This window comes from Ahaetulla prasina, chromosome 13, assembly GCF_028640845.1.
Source record: "Ahaetulla prasina isolate Xishuangbanna chromosome 13, ASM2864084v1, whole genome shotgun sequence".
NCBI classification, from domain to species: Eukaryota; Metazoa; Chordata; class Lepidosauria; order Squamata; family Colubridae; genus Ahaetulla; species Ahaetulla prasina.
In genome coordinates this window covers 10,680,554-10,700,282 of record NC_080551.1, presented here as the reverse complement: position 1 = coordinate 10,700,282, position 19,729 = coordinate 10,680,554, and the positions used below count along the sequence as shown (strand labels likewise).

Here is a 19,729-nt window from a genome sequence, read left to right as displayed (position 1 = left end):
GATACAATTACTTTTCCAGAATCTATTTCTTCCTTGGATTGTTCAAAAACTTTAATAAAAGCAATGGACATCACCCAGATTTACAATTTACAATGGGTGGCTATATAAATGTGATGAATAAATAAATGGGACAAACAAGAGTGTTAAAGTCACACATTTTCACAGACAGAAATGGAATTATAAACAAGCAGAACAATACTAGTCCCATGATGGTGAACCTATGGCATGCTTGCCACAGGTGGCACGCATAGCCATATCAGTGGGCACGTGAACTTGGCTCTGGCACACACATGATTTTCGGGCCTTCTGGGCCTACTGGAAGTAGGGAAACAAGCTGTTTCCTGCCTCTGGAGGGCCTCAGGGGGTGCTGGGGAAGGCCCATTTTTCTCTCTCCCCAGGCTTCAGAGCCTTTCTAGGAGCTTGGAGAGGGCGAAAACAGCCTTCCCCAGCCCCCCGGAGGCCAGAAATGGCCCATTTGCCAACTTCTCGTGGGACCATTTTCACCCTCCCCAAGCTCCTAGAAAGGTTCTGGAGCCCGGGGAGAGAGAAAAACGGGCCTACCGGGCCCGGAGTGGAGGGGGTTGCACGCATATGTGTGGGGGCGGGGCACATAGAATTATGGGTGTGGGCATATATGCACGTGATGCCCTCCCCCCACTACTCCTGGCACGCAATGGCAAAAAGGTTAGCCATCACTGTACTAGTCCCTGTGGCTTGAACCTGCCAGCTTCTATCTCAGTAGATATTTCTATATTTAATGTATGGCCACATTGTAAGCACACTGGGTAGTTAACAAACTGCACCAAAGGCTCTGGGATTAAATAGACAGCTCTGCAAAGGTAATAGAATACCTGTGGTCCCTGCTCTGTTTGGAAATCAAATGGGTCTCCCACGAGTCGCTTCTTTGCATATTCCACACTGCGTTTGACAAATTCTGGATAGATCTGCTCCTCCACAAAAACACGCGAAGCCGCTGTGCAGCATTGACCTTGGTTGAAGAAGACACCCTGGTGGGCACAGTCCACAGCTAAGTCCACTGGAAAAAGGTCAGAGAAAAAGAGATTAAAAATACCCTGCTTTCCCGAAAATAAGACCCAACCAGAAAATAAGCCCTAGCATGATTTTTCAGGATGCTCGTAATAGCCCTACCCCCAAAATAAACCTCAGTTAAGGTTGTCAGCCAGATGAATGCATTTAGTACCGTATTTCCCCCAAAATAGGACCTAACCAGAAAATAAGCCTTTGTGCGACTTTCGGAGCAAAAATTAATATAAGACCTGATCTTATTTTTATTTTTTTTTATTCGCATTTATATCCCACCCTTCTCCGAAGACTCAGGGCGGCTTACACTATGTTAGCAATAGTCTTCATCCTATTTGTATATTTATATACAAAGTCAACTTATTGCCCCCAACAATCTAGGTCCTCATTTTACCTACCTTATAAAGGATGGAAGGCTGAGTCAACCTTGGGCCTGGTGGGACTAGAACCTGCAGTAATTGCAGACAGCTGTGTTAATAACAGACTGCATTAGTCTGTTGAGCCACAAGAGGCCCATTTTCAGGGAAACACTGTATTAGCACAGGCAGCTGTGATATACCAAGACCGCTTGGCATAGGTAGCTCTTTCCCCAGCATTTTAATTGGTATCTTTACATGTGCAATATGGATTTGCAGAGATGCACACTTTTGAAGAAAGAGTAGCTATTTTCCCATGGGAGACTCAGCTTGATATAGGGGTTAAGGCTATATTAGAAATCAGAAGACCGGGAGTTCTAGTTCTGCCTTAAGGACAAAGCCAGCTGGATAACTTTGGGCCAGGTCTCTCTCTATCAGCCCTGGGAAGATGGTAATGGCAAGCCACCTTCTTGGAAATGTTGCCTAGAAAATTGCAGGAATGTGTCTAAGTTTAGAGAAGCATTTTGGTGAAGTGCAGTGGTTCCCAGCCCCCGGCCTGTGGACTGACACTGGGCTGTGGCCTGCTAGAAACCAGACCATGCAAACAAGCGAAGCCCCATCTGTGGGATGCAGGTGTTGTGTCTGCGCCCCCCGAGCTGGGCCCCCTGCCAGAAAGTGACTCGGAAAGTGAGGGGGAAGGGCCATCATGACTTACCCCTGGAGCACCGGCTTCCCTGACTCAGCTCCAGGAGCCGGAGGCAGGCCAGGTGGAGGAGATAACGAGACCTCCGTCCCCTGACTCTTTCCCCTCCCCAGGCCACGCCTTTAGACCCAGCTGATGGCAATCAAGCCTGGCTAGATCCCAGGTTTTGGAGATACGAGAGGCGGCTACAACAAAGGAAGGGGTGGGGCAGGCCTAGAGAGTGCTGAGTCACAGAGCCACACCCCACAGAGTATAAAAGCAGCCCTGGCTGCTCTTCTGCTCCGTGACGAGCAAAAATTGAGCTGAACTATTTGACTCATGGAGAATTGAGCTGAACATTCGGCCTGGATTGCTGACTTCCTGGTTGCCCGGCAACCCCAAGATAAGGGAGACTTTGGCAGGCAGCTGCAGATTCCCTGCCAGGACTGATAGCAGCCGTGAACTCAATTACTGGCTCGTTTAGCCAGCTCACGTGGCTGAGGCCGGGAGGGGACAGAACAGCAGGTGTTGTGACCCAGGCCCAAGTAAGTAGTAGTAGACGCACTCAGTTCCAAAACAAACAGACTTTATTAGAACAGCTGAGAATTAACTCATGGATGGATGGATGGATGGATGGATGGATGGATGAATGGATGGATGGATGGATGGTTGGATGGACGGACGGACGGACGGACGGACGGACAGACAGACAGACAGACAGACAGACAGACAGACAGATAGATAGATAGATAGATAGATAGATAGATAATATGGGTAGGTGGGTAGATGGATGGATGGATAGGTAGGTAGGTGGGTAGATAGGATAAATAATATAGGTGGATAGATAGATAGATAGATAGATAGATAGATAGATAGATAGATAGATAGATAGATAGATAGATAGATAGATAGATAGATATAGGTAGGTGGGTAGACAGACAGACAGAGTACCCGAAAGTCTGAATAATCATAGGGTTGTTTTTTCTCTTCCTTTTTCACCTGTCCCCACTATTAACTCCTCCCCACCCCAATACAGCTTCACAGCTTCTGCATGCTATCTTGAAAAGACCAGGAGAAACATAGGTTAGCGGCAGCAGAAATTTCCCCATCGGATCCCACTCACAGTCAGCATCTGCGCAGACAATGCAAGGATTTTTCCCGCCCAGCTCCAGAGTCACCCTCTTGAGATTGCTTTTCGAAGCGGCTTCTTTGATCAGCCTTCCAACCTGTGCCAAAGAAAAAAGAAAAAAAGGGCGGGGGGGAATGTGAGATTCCTAGCCTCTACCCCACAAAAAGGAAAGAACCTTGTTCTGAATATTTTGTTCAGTCAGAGAAAACGCTAATTAGGAATTTGCTAAGATTGTTTTCCAAGAACAGCCGACATCCCCCAAATATTGGTATTTATGTCTGACGAAGGCTATGTTCGTTTTCTAATATTAGGCAGAATCGACCTGAAAGAAGGAAGAAAAAAAGAAATGAAGGAAGGAAGGAAGGAAGGTAAAAGAAAGAAAGGAAGGAAGGAAGGAAGGAAGGAAGGAAGGAAGGAAGGAAGGAAGGAAGAAGGAAGGAAGGAAGGAAGAAGGAAGGAAGGAAAGAGAAAGAAAAGGAAAGAGAAAGAAAGAAAGAAAGAAAGAAAGAAAGAAAGAAAGAAAGAAAGAAAGAAAGAAAGAAAGAAAGAAAAAGGGCGGGGAATGTGAGATTCCTAGCCTCTACCCCACAAAAAGGAAAGAACCTTGTTCTGAATATTTTGTTCAGTCAGAGAAAACGCTAATTAGGAATTTGCTAAGATTGTTTTCCAAGAACAGCCGACATCCCCCAAATATTGGTATTTATGTCTGACGAAGGCTATGTTCGTTTTCTAATATTAGGCAGAATCGACCTGAAAGAAGGAAGAAAAAAAGAAATGAAGGAAGGAAGGAAGGAAGGTAAAAGAAAGAAAGGAAGGAAGGAAGGAAGGAAGGAAGGAAGGAAGGAAGGAAGCAAGCAAGGAAGCAAGCATGGGAGCAAGGAAAGAGAAAGAAAGAAAGAAAGAAAGAAAGAAAGAAAGAAAGAAAGAAAGAAAGAAAGAAAGAAAGAAAGAAAGAAAGAAAAAAGGACGGAAGGATGGATGGATGGAAGGAAGGAAGGAAGGAGGCAGGCAGGGAGGCAGGAAGGGAGGGAGGGAGGGAAGAAGGGAGGGAAGAAGGAAGGAAGGAAGGAAGGAAGGAAGGAAGGAAGGAAGGAAGGAAGGAAGGAAGGGACAATTTGCAAATATCCTGAACCACCCTAGGTCCAAACACGTCCATATCAACTCAGGTATTTGTATAAGACCATTAACCCCATCCCTGGCCTCTCAAATCAGATCCTGGACATTGTCTAATAATTACCTTAAGAAACCCTCATAATTAAACACCCCAGAAACTGGGGCATGGGGTGGGGGAAAAACAAAACCTCTTTGGCAACAATCAAAAGTTTCAGCCATTAGAGGGAGCTGCTACATGCCAAGATTCCCAACCGAAAGGCCTTTGCCAGACCCTTCGGTGTGACAGCAATTTCTCATAATTACAGGCAGGCATCTCAAGCGTGCCAGAAAGACCGTAACAGATGAGAACTGACAGAAGGCTGGCAAGGACATTAAATCCTCAACTCCAAACACCGTAAGCGGAGAGTGGATGAGGTTTCTGGAAAGGACACTTGAGAGTCCACCCTTCTCAGAGCCCAGGACCGTAATGGCGAACCTATGACACGCATGACACAGGCGGCACGCAGAGCCCTCTCTGCAGACACACCAGCTGTTGTGTCTGCGCCCCCCGAGCCGGGCCTCCTGCCAGAAAGTGACTTGGAAAGTGAGGGGGAAGGGCCGTCAGGATTTACCTCAGGAGCACTGGGTTCCCTGGCTCAGCTCCAGGAGCCAGAAGCAGGCCAGGTGGAAGAAATAATGAGGCCTCCATCCCAACTGTTTCCCCCCACAGGCCACGCCTTTAGACGCAGCTGATGGCAATCAGGCCTGGCTGGACCCTAGGTTTCGTAAGCAGGAGAGGAGGGAACAACAAAAGCAGGGGTGGGGCAGGCCTAGGAAGTGCTGAATCATGGAGCCACACCCCACAGGATATAAAGGCAGCAAGAGCTGCTGTGCCTCTTTGTAGCAGCCAAATTAACTGTTTAACTAAGAGCGGAAGTACTGTTGGGCGTTGAGGGAGATAACAGAGACACTTGGCAGACACTTGTTATTTTGCTGCCAAAGCTGATAGTGCCGGCTAATTAAGCCATCGCTCGGACGGAGGTGAAGGGGGGACAGAACACCAGCCATTAGCCCAGCCCAGCTTCACTGTGCATGCGGGTGTGCCTCCTGCCAACCAGCTAAACTTCAGGTCTCTGCCAGCCATGTGCAGGGGACGGGGAGAATGCACGGGGCGCGTGCATGCATGGGGCGCTGGGTGCATGTGAGGAGTGCATGCGTGGGGGGCACTCGCATTGCATTTGGGGGGTTCATGTGCACGCCCACCATGCCCCATTTTGGGCCTGGAAGGCCTCCTGCACCAACATGGAAGCCAAAACTGGGCACAGGAGGTGGGGCGCATGTGCGAGGGATGCGTGCGCATGCACTGGGTTGGGGCACATGCGCAGCTGGTCTTCAGGTCTCTGCCACACATGTGCAGGGGACGGGGAGAATGCAGGGGACACGCCTGTGCATGCATGGGGTGCTGGGTGCATGTAAGGGGCGCATGCGTGGGGGGCACTCGCATTGCATTTTGGGGTTTTGTGCATGCACGCTTACATTTGCACGCACTTTACATTTACACTTTACAATTTGCATTTGCACACACTTTGGGCACTCGGCACCAAAAAGGTTAACAATCACTGGCCTAGGTTAACCTGAATCAAACCACACGTGTGTCAGCTTATCTACAGGTGAATTCAGTTAAGCAGAAACATGGCGAGTGAACCACCTCTTCCTGCATCCAATGCCAAAATTTTGGAGAGATGATTTCCATAAAGGGAGACAGAACAAACCGTATGGGCTCTCCTGATGCAGAGTTTCTGGCGATGGACAGCAGACCCCTGTGGGTTTCTGATTTCCTGTTCTTTAACAGCCAGAGACTTGATTTATCTCTCATCTTCATCATTTTTTTTATAATACTTAAATGCAAAAAGGTGAGGAATCTGTATTGCAACCATCTGTACCGATTATCTGGAAATAGTTGCAAATATGCCTGGGAATTTTGTGTGTGTGTGTGTGTGTCTCTCCTGGAAAATAAAGTATTTTGTAGATTTAAGTTTACAGATTAACAGAGTTGGAAGGGTCCTTGGAGGTCATCTAGTCCAACCCCCCCACAAGCTGTAGCATGCCAGAAACCAGGCAGCACAAACAAACCAAGCCCCATTACACAAAACTACATCCCCACCGGTCCATGGAAAAATCTCTCTCCGCAGAACCGGTTGCTGGTACCCAAAAGCTTGGGGGCCACTATCTTAGAAAGAAAGTACAGATATGTACAGATTAACAGAGTTTGGAAGGACCTTGTAGGTCATCTAGTCCAACCCCCCCCCCCGCCCAAGTAGGAGACTCTACACCATTTCTGACAGATGGCTGTCCAGCCTCTTCTTGAAAGCTTTACAACTTCTGAAGGCAACTTCTGTTCCATGAGTTGATTGCTCTCACTGTCAGTAAGTTTCTCCTTATTTGTAGGTTGAATCTCTTCTTGATCAGTTTCCATCCATTATTCCCTGCCACGCCCACCAAGCCACGCCCACCAAGCCACGCCATGCCATGCCACGCCCACCAAGCCACGCCCATGGAACCGGTAGTAAAAAAAATTGAAACCCACCACTGACGTACACATTACCATCACTTACCTCTGTGGAGCCCGTGAATGCTATTTTGTCAACCTTGGGATGCATGGAAAGAGCAGCTCCCGCCGTAGGTCCATATCCTGGCACAATGTTCAGGACCCCTGGAGGGAACCCTGCCTAAAACGAATAACATGTTTTGAGTTGCACTGAGGTGGGGGGAACTGTTAAGAAAGGAACAGAAGCATAAGGGATGTGGCAACAGACCTGTTTGCTAAAACTACTATAACACTTTTGAAATTCTGTATTTGGTTAGCTGGAACTCAAGATTGTTAATAAACTCAGAAGGGTTTGTTGAATCCTTGCAGTTCTCTGAACTCGGTGGTTTTCTTGCAGACGCTTCTTTACCAAGCTAGGTAACATCATCAATGCTAGAAGGGAACAGGATTTGATCTTATTTTATTTACTAGTGGATTGACCTATTGGTGTGAGTGTTAACAGATTAACAGAGTTGGAAGGGACCTTGGAGGTCTTCTAAGGGACCTTATAGGTAGAATAGAATAACAGAGTTGGAAGGGACCTTGTAGGTCATCTAATCCAACCCCTCCCCCCCCCTGCTCAAGCAGGAGAACCTATATCATTTCTCACAAATGGCAGTCCAATCTTTTCTTGAAAGTCTCAAGTGATGAAGCTTCCAAAGGCAACTTCTGTTCCATGGGTTGATTGTTCTCAGTGTCAGAAAATTCCTCCTTATTTCCAGGTTGAATCTCTCCTTGGTCTGTTTCCATCCATTATTCCTTGTCTGGCCTTCAGGTGCTTTGGAAAATAGGTTGACCCCCTCCCTTCTCTGTTGCAGCCCCTCAAATATTGAAACACCGCTATCATGTCTCCTGATCCTTGTTGTTTATCTCTATGTGCCTGTTGATGGCCAATTTATCTGAGTGCCAGGCCTCAGTAGAATTTACTTTTCAGTAGGCACATGTCAGAAAAATGGATGTCTGTGCATCTGTAATGGTACGTGGGGAATGAACTTGAGAGTGAGCGAGCTGCAAACTGAACAACCATCATGCAAAAATGGTATCTCGGCCCACAGAAGAAAAGGGAGCAAGGGAAGCATCTCAGAAGAGACCTTCCCTAGTTTTCTAGAAAGTAAATAAAAAAAAAAAGGGAGAAGGGCTTTCAAATTTTGCAAGATTCTATTAATGCAATCTTAAAGTAAAAGATAAAAGGGACGCAGTGGCTCAGTGGCTAGGACGCTGAGCTTGTCGATCGAAAGGTCGGCAGTTCAGCGATTCAAACCCCTAATGCCGTGTAATGGGGTGAGCTCCCATTTCTTGTTGCAGCTTCTGCCAACCTAGCAGTTCGAAAGCACGTCAAAAATGCAAATAGAAAAATAGGGACCACCTTTGGTGGGAAGGTAACAGCGTTCCGTGCGCCTTTGGCGTTTAGTCATGCCGGCCACATGACCACGGAGCCATCTTCGGACAGCACTGGCTCTTCGGCTTTGAAACGGAGATGAGCACTGCCCCCTAGAGTCGGGAACGACTAGCACATATGTGCGAGGGGAACCTTTACCTTACAGTAAAAGGTGATGTTAGAAGTACTCACGGTTTTGGTTCTTGTCTGCACTACCTCAAAATATCGCTCCCTAATGTTCATTTTGCGGGTCTCAAAGTACTTCTTCTTTCCTTCAACCTTCCAGAAAACTAGGGAGGGTCTCTTCTCTAACCCCAGCTCTAACTCCTTGATTTATTCGTGGCACTTACCTCCTTGACTAAAGAGCCCAGGTGGAGGGAGGTGAGGGGTGTCTGCTCAGCAGGTTTCACAACTAAGGTGTTGCCACAACACAAAGCTGGGGCCATCTTCCAGATCAGCATCAGCAAAGGAAAATTCCACTGAAAAAAAGAAGAATATTTCATTTGACCAAGTGTGGTTAGACACACAAGGAATTTGTCTCAACAGTGACCCAGAGATGCTAAGAAGGACTTCCCTATCATTCTTCCAGTTCCCTTTTTGATGCTCCTCCTAAGGAGCTGGAGAACTAAAGTGTGGTTACTCCCAGATAAAAACAAATCTGTCAATTAAATAACCATCATAAACTGCCTTTTTTATGACCCTGTAATCCCTTAATTTGGTGTAGAGTCGGGACAACTGGATGGAGTTGAGCATTTACTGGCCGGATGCCCTTCCTGATGCCTACATGCAGTTCGCAGCAGATATTTTTTTCTTTGCGTCTTAGGAGATAAAACATCTGCCACTCCCTAGGATTGAACTCTCAACCTTCCAAGTGGGAAGAGAGCATTTTCACCTCTACGCCACCACACCACTCAGTTAAAAAAAAAACCCCACCATAATCAATAGTATTTGCTACTTAACTTAAATATTCTACAGTTTAATATCCATGCTGCTTATGACATAGAATGTTATAGAATGTGGAATTTATCCGTTTTCCATTTGAAGGACGGGACCTACATGTTCTAACAGGAGCACATCCTTTTTATCATGGTGCAATACTTCATCCCATCTCTAAGTGTCGCTGTGGGGCTGCGTACACCGATTTTGTTAGCTATAACCTGCAGAGAAACAACTAGCAGCTGCTAAATTTCGGCTGGTAGACCCTTTTTTAAAAAGTTCCCTTTCAAAAAGATTTTTTTAAAAAACAGGGAAGAGTTACCGTTGTCAAGCTTTGTCAAGGATAAGCAGACATAAAGGTGACTTCCTGGACATAGCCGTGTGGTTTTCTCGACAGCATTATAAAAATTTCTGTAATTAACCTTTTTTTCCCATTTTTTTTTACACTTGGTCTCCCACTCAAGTACTAACCAGATGCAATCCAGCTTTCTTTCTTTCTTTCTTTTTTAAAATCAGCTAAAGTCAGCTATGTGCTGGCACGTGCACACAGGAAGAAGCCAAAAAGGTCTAAAAATAAGAGCAGTCCCGCGTGTGTTGGCCAAGTCATTACCAAATGGCAGTGATTGAATTGCGCTTTGCTAAAACGCAGCCACTCCAGAGACATTTGTGTGGATTTGTGCAAGTTACTTGCAAGACCGCATTTCCCCAGCGGCCCCTCCGATCATGCCCAGAGAAACAGCTGACTGCCTTCTCGGTCTCCCCTTTTTCTGGGAGATAGAGAAACGCAGCATCGTTTTCTGAAGATGGGACAAATTTGGGATTCCCTCCCACTGGAGATATGGCTGTCTCCAGTGTTATCTACCTCCTAGAAAATGTTGAAGACACAAGTTTGTGGCTCTAATGCTGTGTGTCGTCTCTCGGTTTTAATTCTCTTATGTATCCCTACGGTTATTCTATTAGCTTATTTTGCAAGCCATCAACAATCCCATGATTGCAGCATACGATTAATTAATACATGTTCCTAACAGACAGGAAGCAGCAGATGAAGCTAAGCAGAATCACATCAGATACCTGTACAATTAGCCCACGGCCCCCCACAAGGATGTGTGCTCTCCCCACTTTTCTTCTCTCTGTATACCAATGACTGCATCCCTAATGATCCATCTGTTAAACTACTGAAGTTTGCAGATGATACAACAGTGATTGGTCTCATTCAAGACAACGATGAATCCGCATACAGACAGGAAGTCGAACGACTAGCCTCGTGGTGCGACCGAAACAATCTTGAACTAAATACACTCAAAACCGTAGAAATGGTGCTGGATTTTAGAAGAAACCCTCCCATACTACCACCTCTTACAACAGAATAGAATAGAATAGAATAGAATAGAATAGAATAGAATAGAATAGAATAGAATAGAATAGAATAGAATAGAATAGAATAGAATAGAATAGCATTTTTTATTGGCCAAGTGTGATTGGACACACAAGGCATTTGTCTTGGTGCATATGCTCTCAGTGTACATAAAAGAAAAGATACGTTCATCAAGGTACAACATTTACAACACAATTGATGGTCAATAATCAATATAAATCATAAGGATTGCCAGCAACAAAGTTACAGTCATACAGTCATAAGTGGAAAGAGATTGGTGATGGGAACGATGAGAAGATTAATAGTAGTGCAGATTTAGTAAATAGTTTGACAGTGTACAGGGAATTATTTGTTTAGCAGAGTGATGGCCTTCGGGAAAAAACTGTTCTTGTGTCTAGTTGTTCTGGTGTGCAGTGCTCTATAGCGTCGTTTTGAGGGTAGGAGTTGAAACAGTTTATGTCCTGGATGTGAGGGATCTGTAAATATTTTCATGGCCCTCTTCTTGATTCATACAGTATACAGGTCCTCAATGGAAGGCAGGTTGGTAGTAATTATTTTTTCTGCAGTTCTAATGTGAAGTCTGTGTCTTTCTTGTTGGGTTGCAAAACCGAACCAGACAGTTATAGAGGTGCAAATGATAGACTCAATACTAAGCAACACAGTATCAATAGTAGAGACCTTCAAATTTCTAGGTTCTATCATATCTCAAGACCTAAAATGGACACCTAACATCAAAAACGTCATCAAAAAAGCACAACAAAGAATGTTCTTTCTGCGCCAATTCAGGAAGCTCAAACTGTCCAAGGAGCTGCTGATCCAGTTCTACAGAGGAATTATTGAGTCTTTCATCTGCACCTCTATAACTGTCCGGTTTGGTTCTGCAACCCAACAAGACAGACACAGAATTCAAAGTATTTCCTGGTTTGGGTGCAGCGGTTAAGCCCAGTGCCTTAATCACCATACCAAACTAGCTTTCTGGAAACTATACAACAACTCGCCTATGGAGATTCTCCATCATCCAGGTCATAGTTGTCTCAAAGCTGCTTTCTCAACTGGACTTTCTGTTTTTTCTTTGAAGACTTTTTGCTTCTCATCCAAGAAGATGCTTCAGGGCCGAAGAAGCTTCTTAGATGAGAAACGAAACATCTTCAAAGAAAAACCAGAAAGTCCAGTTGCCTCTTGAAAAAAGCACCTTTGGGACAGACATCAACTCTAATTCTAAATTCTAAAATTAAGAAAGATCTCAACCAGAAACAAGGGGGGGAGGTTGTCCCAGCATTCCCATTAGGACATAGTAAACTGTTCTGAACGTACTGGATTGTCCATAACATCTTCTAAACTTTTCCTCTCGATGGGATCTCTTTTTCGCCTAGATAAAATGGCCCTTGTTTTTATTTTCCTGGAGACATCAGATGCCGTATCTCGTCAAGTTTTATGCGATGCTGGCTAAATCCCAGCAGTGGTAAGGAAATATCCAGAGTGGTATTTTATTCTGACAGCTGTGTAAACATTCTCAGCCTAGTTACAAATCATTTTCTGCCAACGAAAATACCTGCTGTAGATTAAGGAGAGGTAATTGCTAGCGGCAATCTTCCCCTGCAGGGTAATCAACAGAATGGGCCATGATACGCTGGGATTAACCATTGTGTAAAATAAACTACAGAGGAGCACCGCAACCAACCCCAACATTCCTTCGGTGGCATAATTAACTGGGAGTTTTCATCATCGTGCAGAAGGGAGAACCAAGCCCATCTGGACTTAGGACGTATTTTCAGGAGTGGGCTGCTGGGCATTCGCAGGGCTTCGGGAAAACTTCTAGCTAAGATTCGGTGCAGTTCGGAGAACCCCCAGATCCCACTCCTGGCTGGCCCCTCCCACCCTGCCCTGCCCCTCCCAGGAGTCTCCACGCGGCCCGTTTTGGATGCAGGTAAGTACAGGGCATGCGTGGAGGCTTGGGGAGGGTGAAAAACAGGCCTACTGGAAGTTTGGACGTTTCTGGCCTCCAGAGGGCCTCCGGAGCCTGAGGGTTCTGTTTTCATCCTCCTGGAGGCTCAAGGAAAGCCTCTGGAGCCCGGGGAGGGCAAACCTCTCCCGCCACCATGGTGGAGGAGGCTGACTAGGCCATACCTACCATGACCACCTGACAGAGAATCCCTTGCTAAAATTTTTGAAGCCCACCCCTGCATATTTTGTATAATTTCCATCAGATCTGGATACAGGAACTTTCCCCCGCAAAGGAAGAGGAGAACTCCAACTACAATGAGTCTATTGCAACACCAAAATATGGGCAGTTTGTGCTGGGTGGGGGGTCTGTTTAAATTACTGTTAAATACAGGCTGGATGAAATGTGACGTCGCCTGTTTTTCTCTTAGCACAGTGGCTGAACCCAGATCCTGGGATTTGTAAACTAGGGGGGATGGCACACACAGAAAGTTAGCAGCCACCCCGCTCCTAGAAGAAAGAAATGTTTTAGGAAATATTAAAAAAGGCAGAATATTAGATTTCCCTGGATGAGAAATTGAGAAACCTGCTCCTGGAGACAGAAACTCAGCCTCAGCTCCCTAACTCCCCCAGCAGATATTTTGGTGCCAGCTTATCTACAAGACAAAAGACTGGGCCAACCTATCTACAAAACAAAAGACCTTCAGGATGATGGGATTATCTTTCAGGGCAAAGCCATTCAGCCACAATAAGAAATTGCCCTTCATTGCATCACCCAGCAAGGTTCAACCAACCTTAGTTCAGACAACCTCAGCTGTGACCCCTGCATAGCCCTCTAGGAATCTGACAGGCAATAGAAAACATGCCCTTGACACAGGAACAGGAAGCTCAAGTTCAAAGCCCAGGAGAGGGTATAACTCTCACTCACTCTCCACTCCACGTGGTCAGCTACCCAGGACTTCAAACCCATGTGGTCCTGGTTCACCAATAAACCATCTTTCCAATCAGCTTCCATGTTTCCAGTGTCTTTCTCCCCACCTGGAACTGAACCCAGGTGGACATTTCTTCCAAAACGCGCATGAACAATCCACCGCTAAGATGTTCTCCTCCAATGGAGTTTTTGCAACCCTAGGATCTGATCTTCTAAAACTGGCTGAAGTGAAGGTGATGGCCTCAGCCTTCAGAAGCCTAATGTGCAGAGGTAGGTTTCAACAGGTTCTGACCAGTTCTGGAGAACCTGTGGCGGAAATTTTGAGTATTTCGGAGAAGCGGTAGTAAAAATTCTGACTGGCCCAGCCCCCATCTATTCTCTGCCTCCCAAGTCCCAGCTGATTGGGAGGAAATGGGGATGTTCTGTCCCCCTCGCCTCCATCCGAGTGATGGCTTAATTAGCCGGCAACTATCAGCTTCTGGCAGCAAACTAGCAAGCGTCTGCCAAGTGTCTCTGTTATCTTGCTTGATGCCGATGAGTCAACCAGGAACAAACTACTTCAGCTCTAGTCAAGCACTTGATTTGCCTGCTACGAAGAGGCACTTGCTGCCTTTTATATCCTGTGAGGTGTGGCTCCATGACTCAGTACTTCCTAGGCCTGCCCCACCCCTGCTTCTCTTATTCCCGCCTCTCCTGCCTACAAAACCTAGGGTCCAGCCAGGCCTGATTGCCATCAGCTGGGTCTGGAGGCGTGGCCTGGGGGGGAGAAAGGGTCAGAGGACAGAGGCCTCGTTATCTCCTCCACCTGGCCTGCCTCTGGCTCCTGGAGCTGAACCAGGGAAGCCAGTGCTCCCGAGGTAAGTCCTGATGGCCCTTCCCCCTCACTTTCCAAGTCACTTTCTGGCAGGGGGCCTGGCTCGGGGGGGGCGCAGACACAACAGGGGATTTTACAGTATCCTTCCCCTGCCATGCTCACCAAGCCACAGCCATAAAACCGGTAGTAAAAATTTTTGAAACCTACCACTGCTAACGTGGCTTGAAACCAGAAATCACTAGGATTTCTTCACTAAAGCAGAATAAAGCAAGTGACGGCTTTTTCGCGTTGCTGCATAAATACCCAGGGCACAAAGAGCAATTCTGAATCCTCTGCTGCCTTCGGATAGCAATCCTGCTACAGGTAGCTCTCGATCTGCAACTGCCATTGGGACTGAAATTTAGGTTGTAAATCATGATCGTTGTAAGTCAAGGTAGTTTATCACATGCTCATAAGCTGAAACCATTGTTACAAAGGGGCATTTTTTTGCCCGAAACTGGTAAAACACACCAGAAACCATTAAAAAAAAATTGCCAATCATTCTCACATGACCCTGGATAATATTGCAACTGGTCTTAAATGGGAGCGGGTTGCCTTGCCCAGAAGTCAAAAAATTTTGGATTAAAATACAAAAATGGCTAAAAGAAATCACACACTGTAATATAGAATTGAAACCTGAACTGTTTCTTCTGGGGATTATTAAAGGAAATTACCCTAAAATACCCTAAATATTTGATTATTCACATAACCACAGCAGCAAGAATCGTATTCGCACAAACCTGGAAAATGTCCACTATACCAACAGACTGTGCAATAATCCAGAAAAATTTTGACTGTGCAGAAATGGACAAACTTACTTTAGAATTAAATAATAAGGAAGACTCGGAATACTATTTAACTTGGGAAAATTGGTATCAATGGATACAAATTAAAAATAAGGAATGTATAGAATAAAATAAGATACAAAATGTGTTTAAATATGTTGATTAAGTAGGAATATGTGGGTACAGATGTACAAAGTTAAGAATTATGTACTGTCAGAATGACGTTGAATTGTATAATTATTACGGAGGTATTTTTGTTATAGATGTATTTTAACTTGTATTCTGGGATTTTGAATGTTAATAAAGGTTTAAAAAAATAAAAAAAATAAATGTGAGCTAGTTGCCAAGCACCCAAATGTGGTCATGTGACAAATGGTTTATGTGCAGTGAAATATCTTGCGATGGCCAAATGACATTTTATAGGCCACCAAGTGCCTTTTCTGAAGCCATTGCAACTCCAGATCATCACCTTTTAACGGCCCTGAGTAGATGGCTCAGTGGCTAAAACACTGAGTTTGTTGATCATAAAGGTCGGCAGTTCGGCGGTTTGAATCCCTAGTCCAGGTCTCCTGCGTGAACAAGGGGTTGGACTAGATGACCTCCAAGGTCCCTTCCAACTCTGTTACTGTTACAAACCCCATAATCCCTTGCGGGGTGGAGTCTGGGCAACTGAATAGAGCTGAGTCCTTATTGGCCGGATGCCCTTCCTGTCGCCAATGCTGAGTTACATTCAGCAGATATATTCTCATTGTGCCCAGAGAGAGAAATATCTGCATCTTATTGCAACTGCAAATACTGCAACTCCGAATGCCCTATTAATATTTGGGCAGTCACTGGGTAACATTTAGCAGAGGAATGGCTCAACCTTAGAGATGCCAAATTCTTGGGGTAAATCAGGCATCGTAGAAATGGTCTTCAAAAGTCAAGTCTCCCCGAAATCACGCTCAACTCTTGGTGAGTTCATGGACACCTCTGATTTCTAAGTACTCTAGAATCCTTTTCTTGACCTTAATTATCCAAGGAAAGAAGGGGATTTTAGAGACCATCTAGATCCGTGATGGCGAACCTATGCATGAGTGCCACAGGTGGCACGCGTAGCCATATCAGTGGGCACACGAGATCCCACCGGAAGTTGGCAAACGGGCCATTTCTGGCCTCCGGAAGGCCTCTGGGGGGGGGGGAAGGCTGTTTTCACCCTCCCCAGACTCCTAGAAAGACTCTGGAGCCAGGTGAGAGAGAAAAATGGGCCTACCAGGCCATTGTATGCCAAGAGCGGGAGGAGGGGGGGGTCGTGTGTGCACGCGTGGGGGTGGGGTGCATAGAATTATGGGTGTGGGCACACGTCCATGTGACCCCCCCACCCCCTGTCCTGGCACATGATGGCAAAAAGTAGCAAAAGGCAAAAGATAATATTTTTTTTCTCTCCACTCTCAAGACCCACACAGAAACAAGAATCCAAAATATCTTACTCACTGGTGTTATGGCTCCACAAACTCCCACTGGCTCATGCCTGGTGAAACAGACGTAGTTTTCATCTGCAAAAAGTTTGAGAACATGATATGTTATCAAGCAAGGATAATTTTGATATGAATCATACTAGGGGACGGAGACAATCAGGGTGGCTGGAAAACTTTTCCTAAAGGCTCAGCAGAAACAAACATTAGTGTTTGCCAACTATAACTGACTTGCCTATTTAGAGTACGTTCTCACGCAGTAACAAGAAACGGCAAAACCTTAAAAAAACAAAAAAAAACAAAAAAAACCAGAGGAAACTCCAAACAGAAGTTGACTATCAAGACTTAAGAATCACGCAGCTTGGATATTTTGCCTCTGACTTTTCCACACATACTTTTCCTGACAAACACTTTAGTGATATAGGAACAGTGGAAGAAAAAAAAAACATTTATTTTAAATTGTTTAAGACTCAGTGACTGATTTTTTTTTCTCTCTTCAGTAAAAGTAGCCAGAATTGTGTTTGCACAACAATGGAAAAATGAGGAGATTCTTACAAATGAAATTGTAATTTAAAAATATTAGAATCTGCAGAAATGGATACCGTGTTTCCCCAAAAATAAGACCCTGTCTTATATTTTTTTAACCTCGAAATAAGCACTTGGCCTTATTTTCGGGGAGGTCTTATTATTTTGGGGCGCGTGGAGCAAGATGGGGCTCCTCTTGCCGTCTTACCTGATTTCCAGCTCTGCGTTTAAATATTTTCAGGGAGGGGCTTATTTTTAGGGGGAGGCTTATTTTAGTAAATGCTTATTATCAGGGGATGTCTTATTTTCAGGGAAACAGGGTAGATTAACACTTCAAATTAAGCAAAAAAAAAGAAGAAACTGAATATTTTTTAACATGGGATTTGTTTTATCAATGGCTAATAAGTAGAAACAGAAGTTAGAAACCTTCAATGAAGATTTACTAAAATGGATAAGTAAACATTACTATTATCATGTGATCATTACTGATGTTAAGAATATTATTTTTACCATTAGGTAAAGGTAAAGGTTCCCCTCGCACATACATGCTAGTCGTTGCCCACTCTAGGGGGCGGTGCTCATCTCCATTTATAAATTCTAACAGGTTTAGCAAATAATTATTAGGTATAGTTCTTTTCCTCATTAAAATAAATGAAGACCAAAATACATCATTGCAAAACAATTCACCCTCAGTTGAATCACAAAATGATGTTAGATATTCATGAATGTGTATGCATGACATATATCTAATCCATATTCAAATTATATAACAACTATATAACTACCAATCAAGAATACTTGTAGCTCAGGGTTGAAATGAGCGATCCTTGATGCTCTCTGAGCTTGGTGGTTTTCTTGCAGATGTTTGATTACCAAACTAGATAACATTATCAGTTATTATGCTTTATAACTTATATGTCAACTGTATTCTTCAAACAGCACTCATGGAAACAGAGGGTTTTTTAAAAAAAATCTTTTCTTTGCTTACAAAGAGAAAGCTTAATCACATCATGCTTAATTGTGTTTCCAAAATCTTGACATCAAGGAAACAGGGGTAAAACTGACCAACAAACTCATCACTCTTGAACTTCAGCCGAATTCTATGGAATGTTAATCACCTATTTAAACTTAAATGTAATAGTTGCTCTGATTTGGGGAAAAAGCTAAATAAAACTCATCTCAAGTTGCACTGTTAGTAAAGGCCACCAAGCTGGATGGCTTTAGAAAGAGATCAAATTAAAGGAGAACAAGGCTATTAAAAGCTATTTGTTGTAATGCCGGAATATTAAGGTTGCATTATGGTTCCAGTCTTCAGGGCAAAATGCCCTTAGCATTTGTCTAAGCTTTTCTAATCTAAATACAGAAGAATAGAATTGGAAGGGACCTTGGAGGTCTTCTAGTCCAACCCTCTGCCTGAGCAGGAGACTTTTCTACTATTCTGGACAAATGACTGTCCAATCGCTTCTTATATACTGTACATCCAGTGATGGAGCACCGACAACTTCTGGTTCTGCTGGGATCAAATCTAGAATCTAGAATCTAGAATCTAAATCTAAATCTAAATCTAAATCTAAATCTAAATCTAAATCAACTCAAACACATCTTTGGAAATAGCGTATAGTGTTAACAGTGCTGCAGCTGCAGTTCGTAGCATGCAACTGTGGGAAAAGATACAGCTGCTTTAAGGAGTTGTTGGTAGGCACTGGGGAAATGGCGGGGGGGGTGGGGGGATACAGTTTGTAAATTCAAAAGCACCAAGCAGGAATAATGACTACATCCTCCTGAGGTCTGATCCGGCTTCTTTTATTATATTCTGAAAATATCTTCACTTAGAAAGGCCCTCCATAGAGGTTTTGAGTAGACTTCCCATTGAAAATCACAACCTCTGGGCTGCTTTCTAGTCTTCTAAAGGCTGCTTCCTTTTTAATTGATTAGTTACTCATACTTTTATTTGTGCAACCCACTAATGTTCCTGCTCCTCACCCACCCCCCAAACATAAATCTACAATGTGGATTGGGCTGAGAATGAGGGAGTGGCCACAAAATCAGTCACTCCACTGGCTTCATGCTAAAGAGAAGATTAGTCATCGTGGCCTCCGGTTCTAGTCCAGCACTTTAATCATTAAGCTAAACTGGCTCTCCACTTTCAACTAACAGCCTTACTTCAGGGCAAATAGCAACTGTAGGTAGTTCTCGACTTTACGACCATAATCGAGGCCAAAATTTCTGTGGCCGAGACAGTTGTTAAGTGAGTTTTGCTCCATTTGACAACCTCGTCAAGTGAATCACTGCAATTTGGAAATCAGTAACCCATTCGTTAAGTGAATCTGGGTCCAGTCATTTGGACTCTATTCGCCAAGAATTGAGAATTGAGCCGGATGCCATGATTTTAGTTTTCTTAATGTTGAGTTTCAAATTCTACTGTATAGGGCAATATTAATGCAATATCAGGGGTTCTCGATTCAATTGCATAAGAATGTGAAGGATGAGTGTTTTGGTTTTGCTTTTTATAGGTTTCTTATGTATGATGTACACTGAAGATGGAATTTAATTTCGTTGTATGAGGTACAATGACAATAAACAACAACAACAACAACTACTACTACTATTACTACTACTATTAGGCTTTCATGACTTCTCTCCAGTTTACAGATTCAGGTTAAT

At 44.4% G+C, this 19,729-nt stretch overlaps 1 protein-coding gene across 1 annotated transcript in view; it reads right to left on the bottom strand.

The window, feature by feature from the left end:
- Positions 1-19,729, bottom strand: part of ALDH1A3 (aldehyde dehydrogenase 1 family member A3) — a 61,419-nt gene that overhangs the window by 10,960 nt on the left and 30,730 nt on the right. Inside the window, exons 5-9 of the mRNA XM_058155913.1 lie at positions 16,560-16,621; positions 8,616-8,744; positions 6,916-7,029; positions 3,203-3,305; positions 852-1,036 (exon numbers count right to left, since the gene is read on the bottom strand). Coding sequence (XP_058011896.1) covers positions 852-1,036; positions 3,203-3,305; positions 6,916-7,029; positions 8,616-8,744; positions 16,560-16,621 — 593 coding nt within the window. The remainder of the gene's footprint in view (positions 1-851; positions 1,037-3,202; positions 3,306-6,915; positions 7,030-8,615; positions 8,745-16,559; positions 16,622-19,729) is intronic.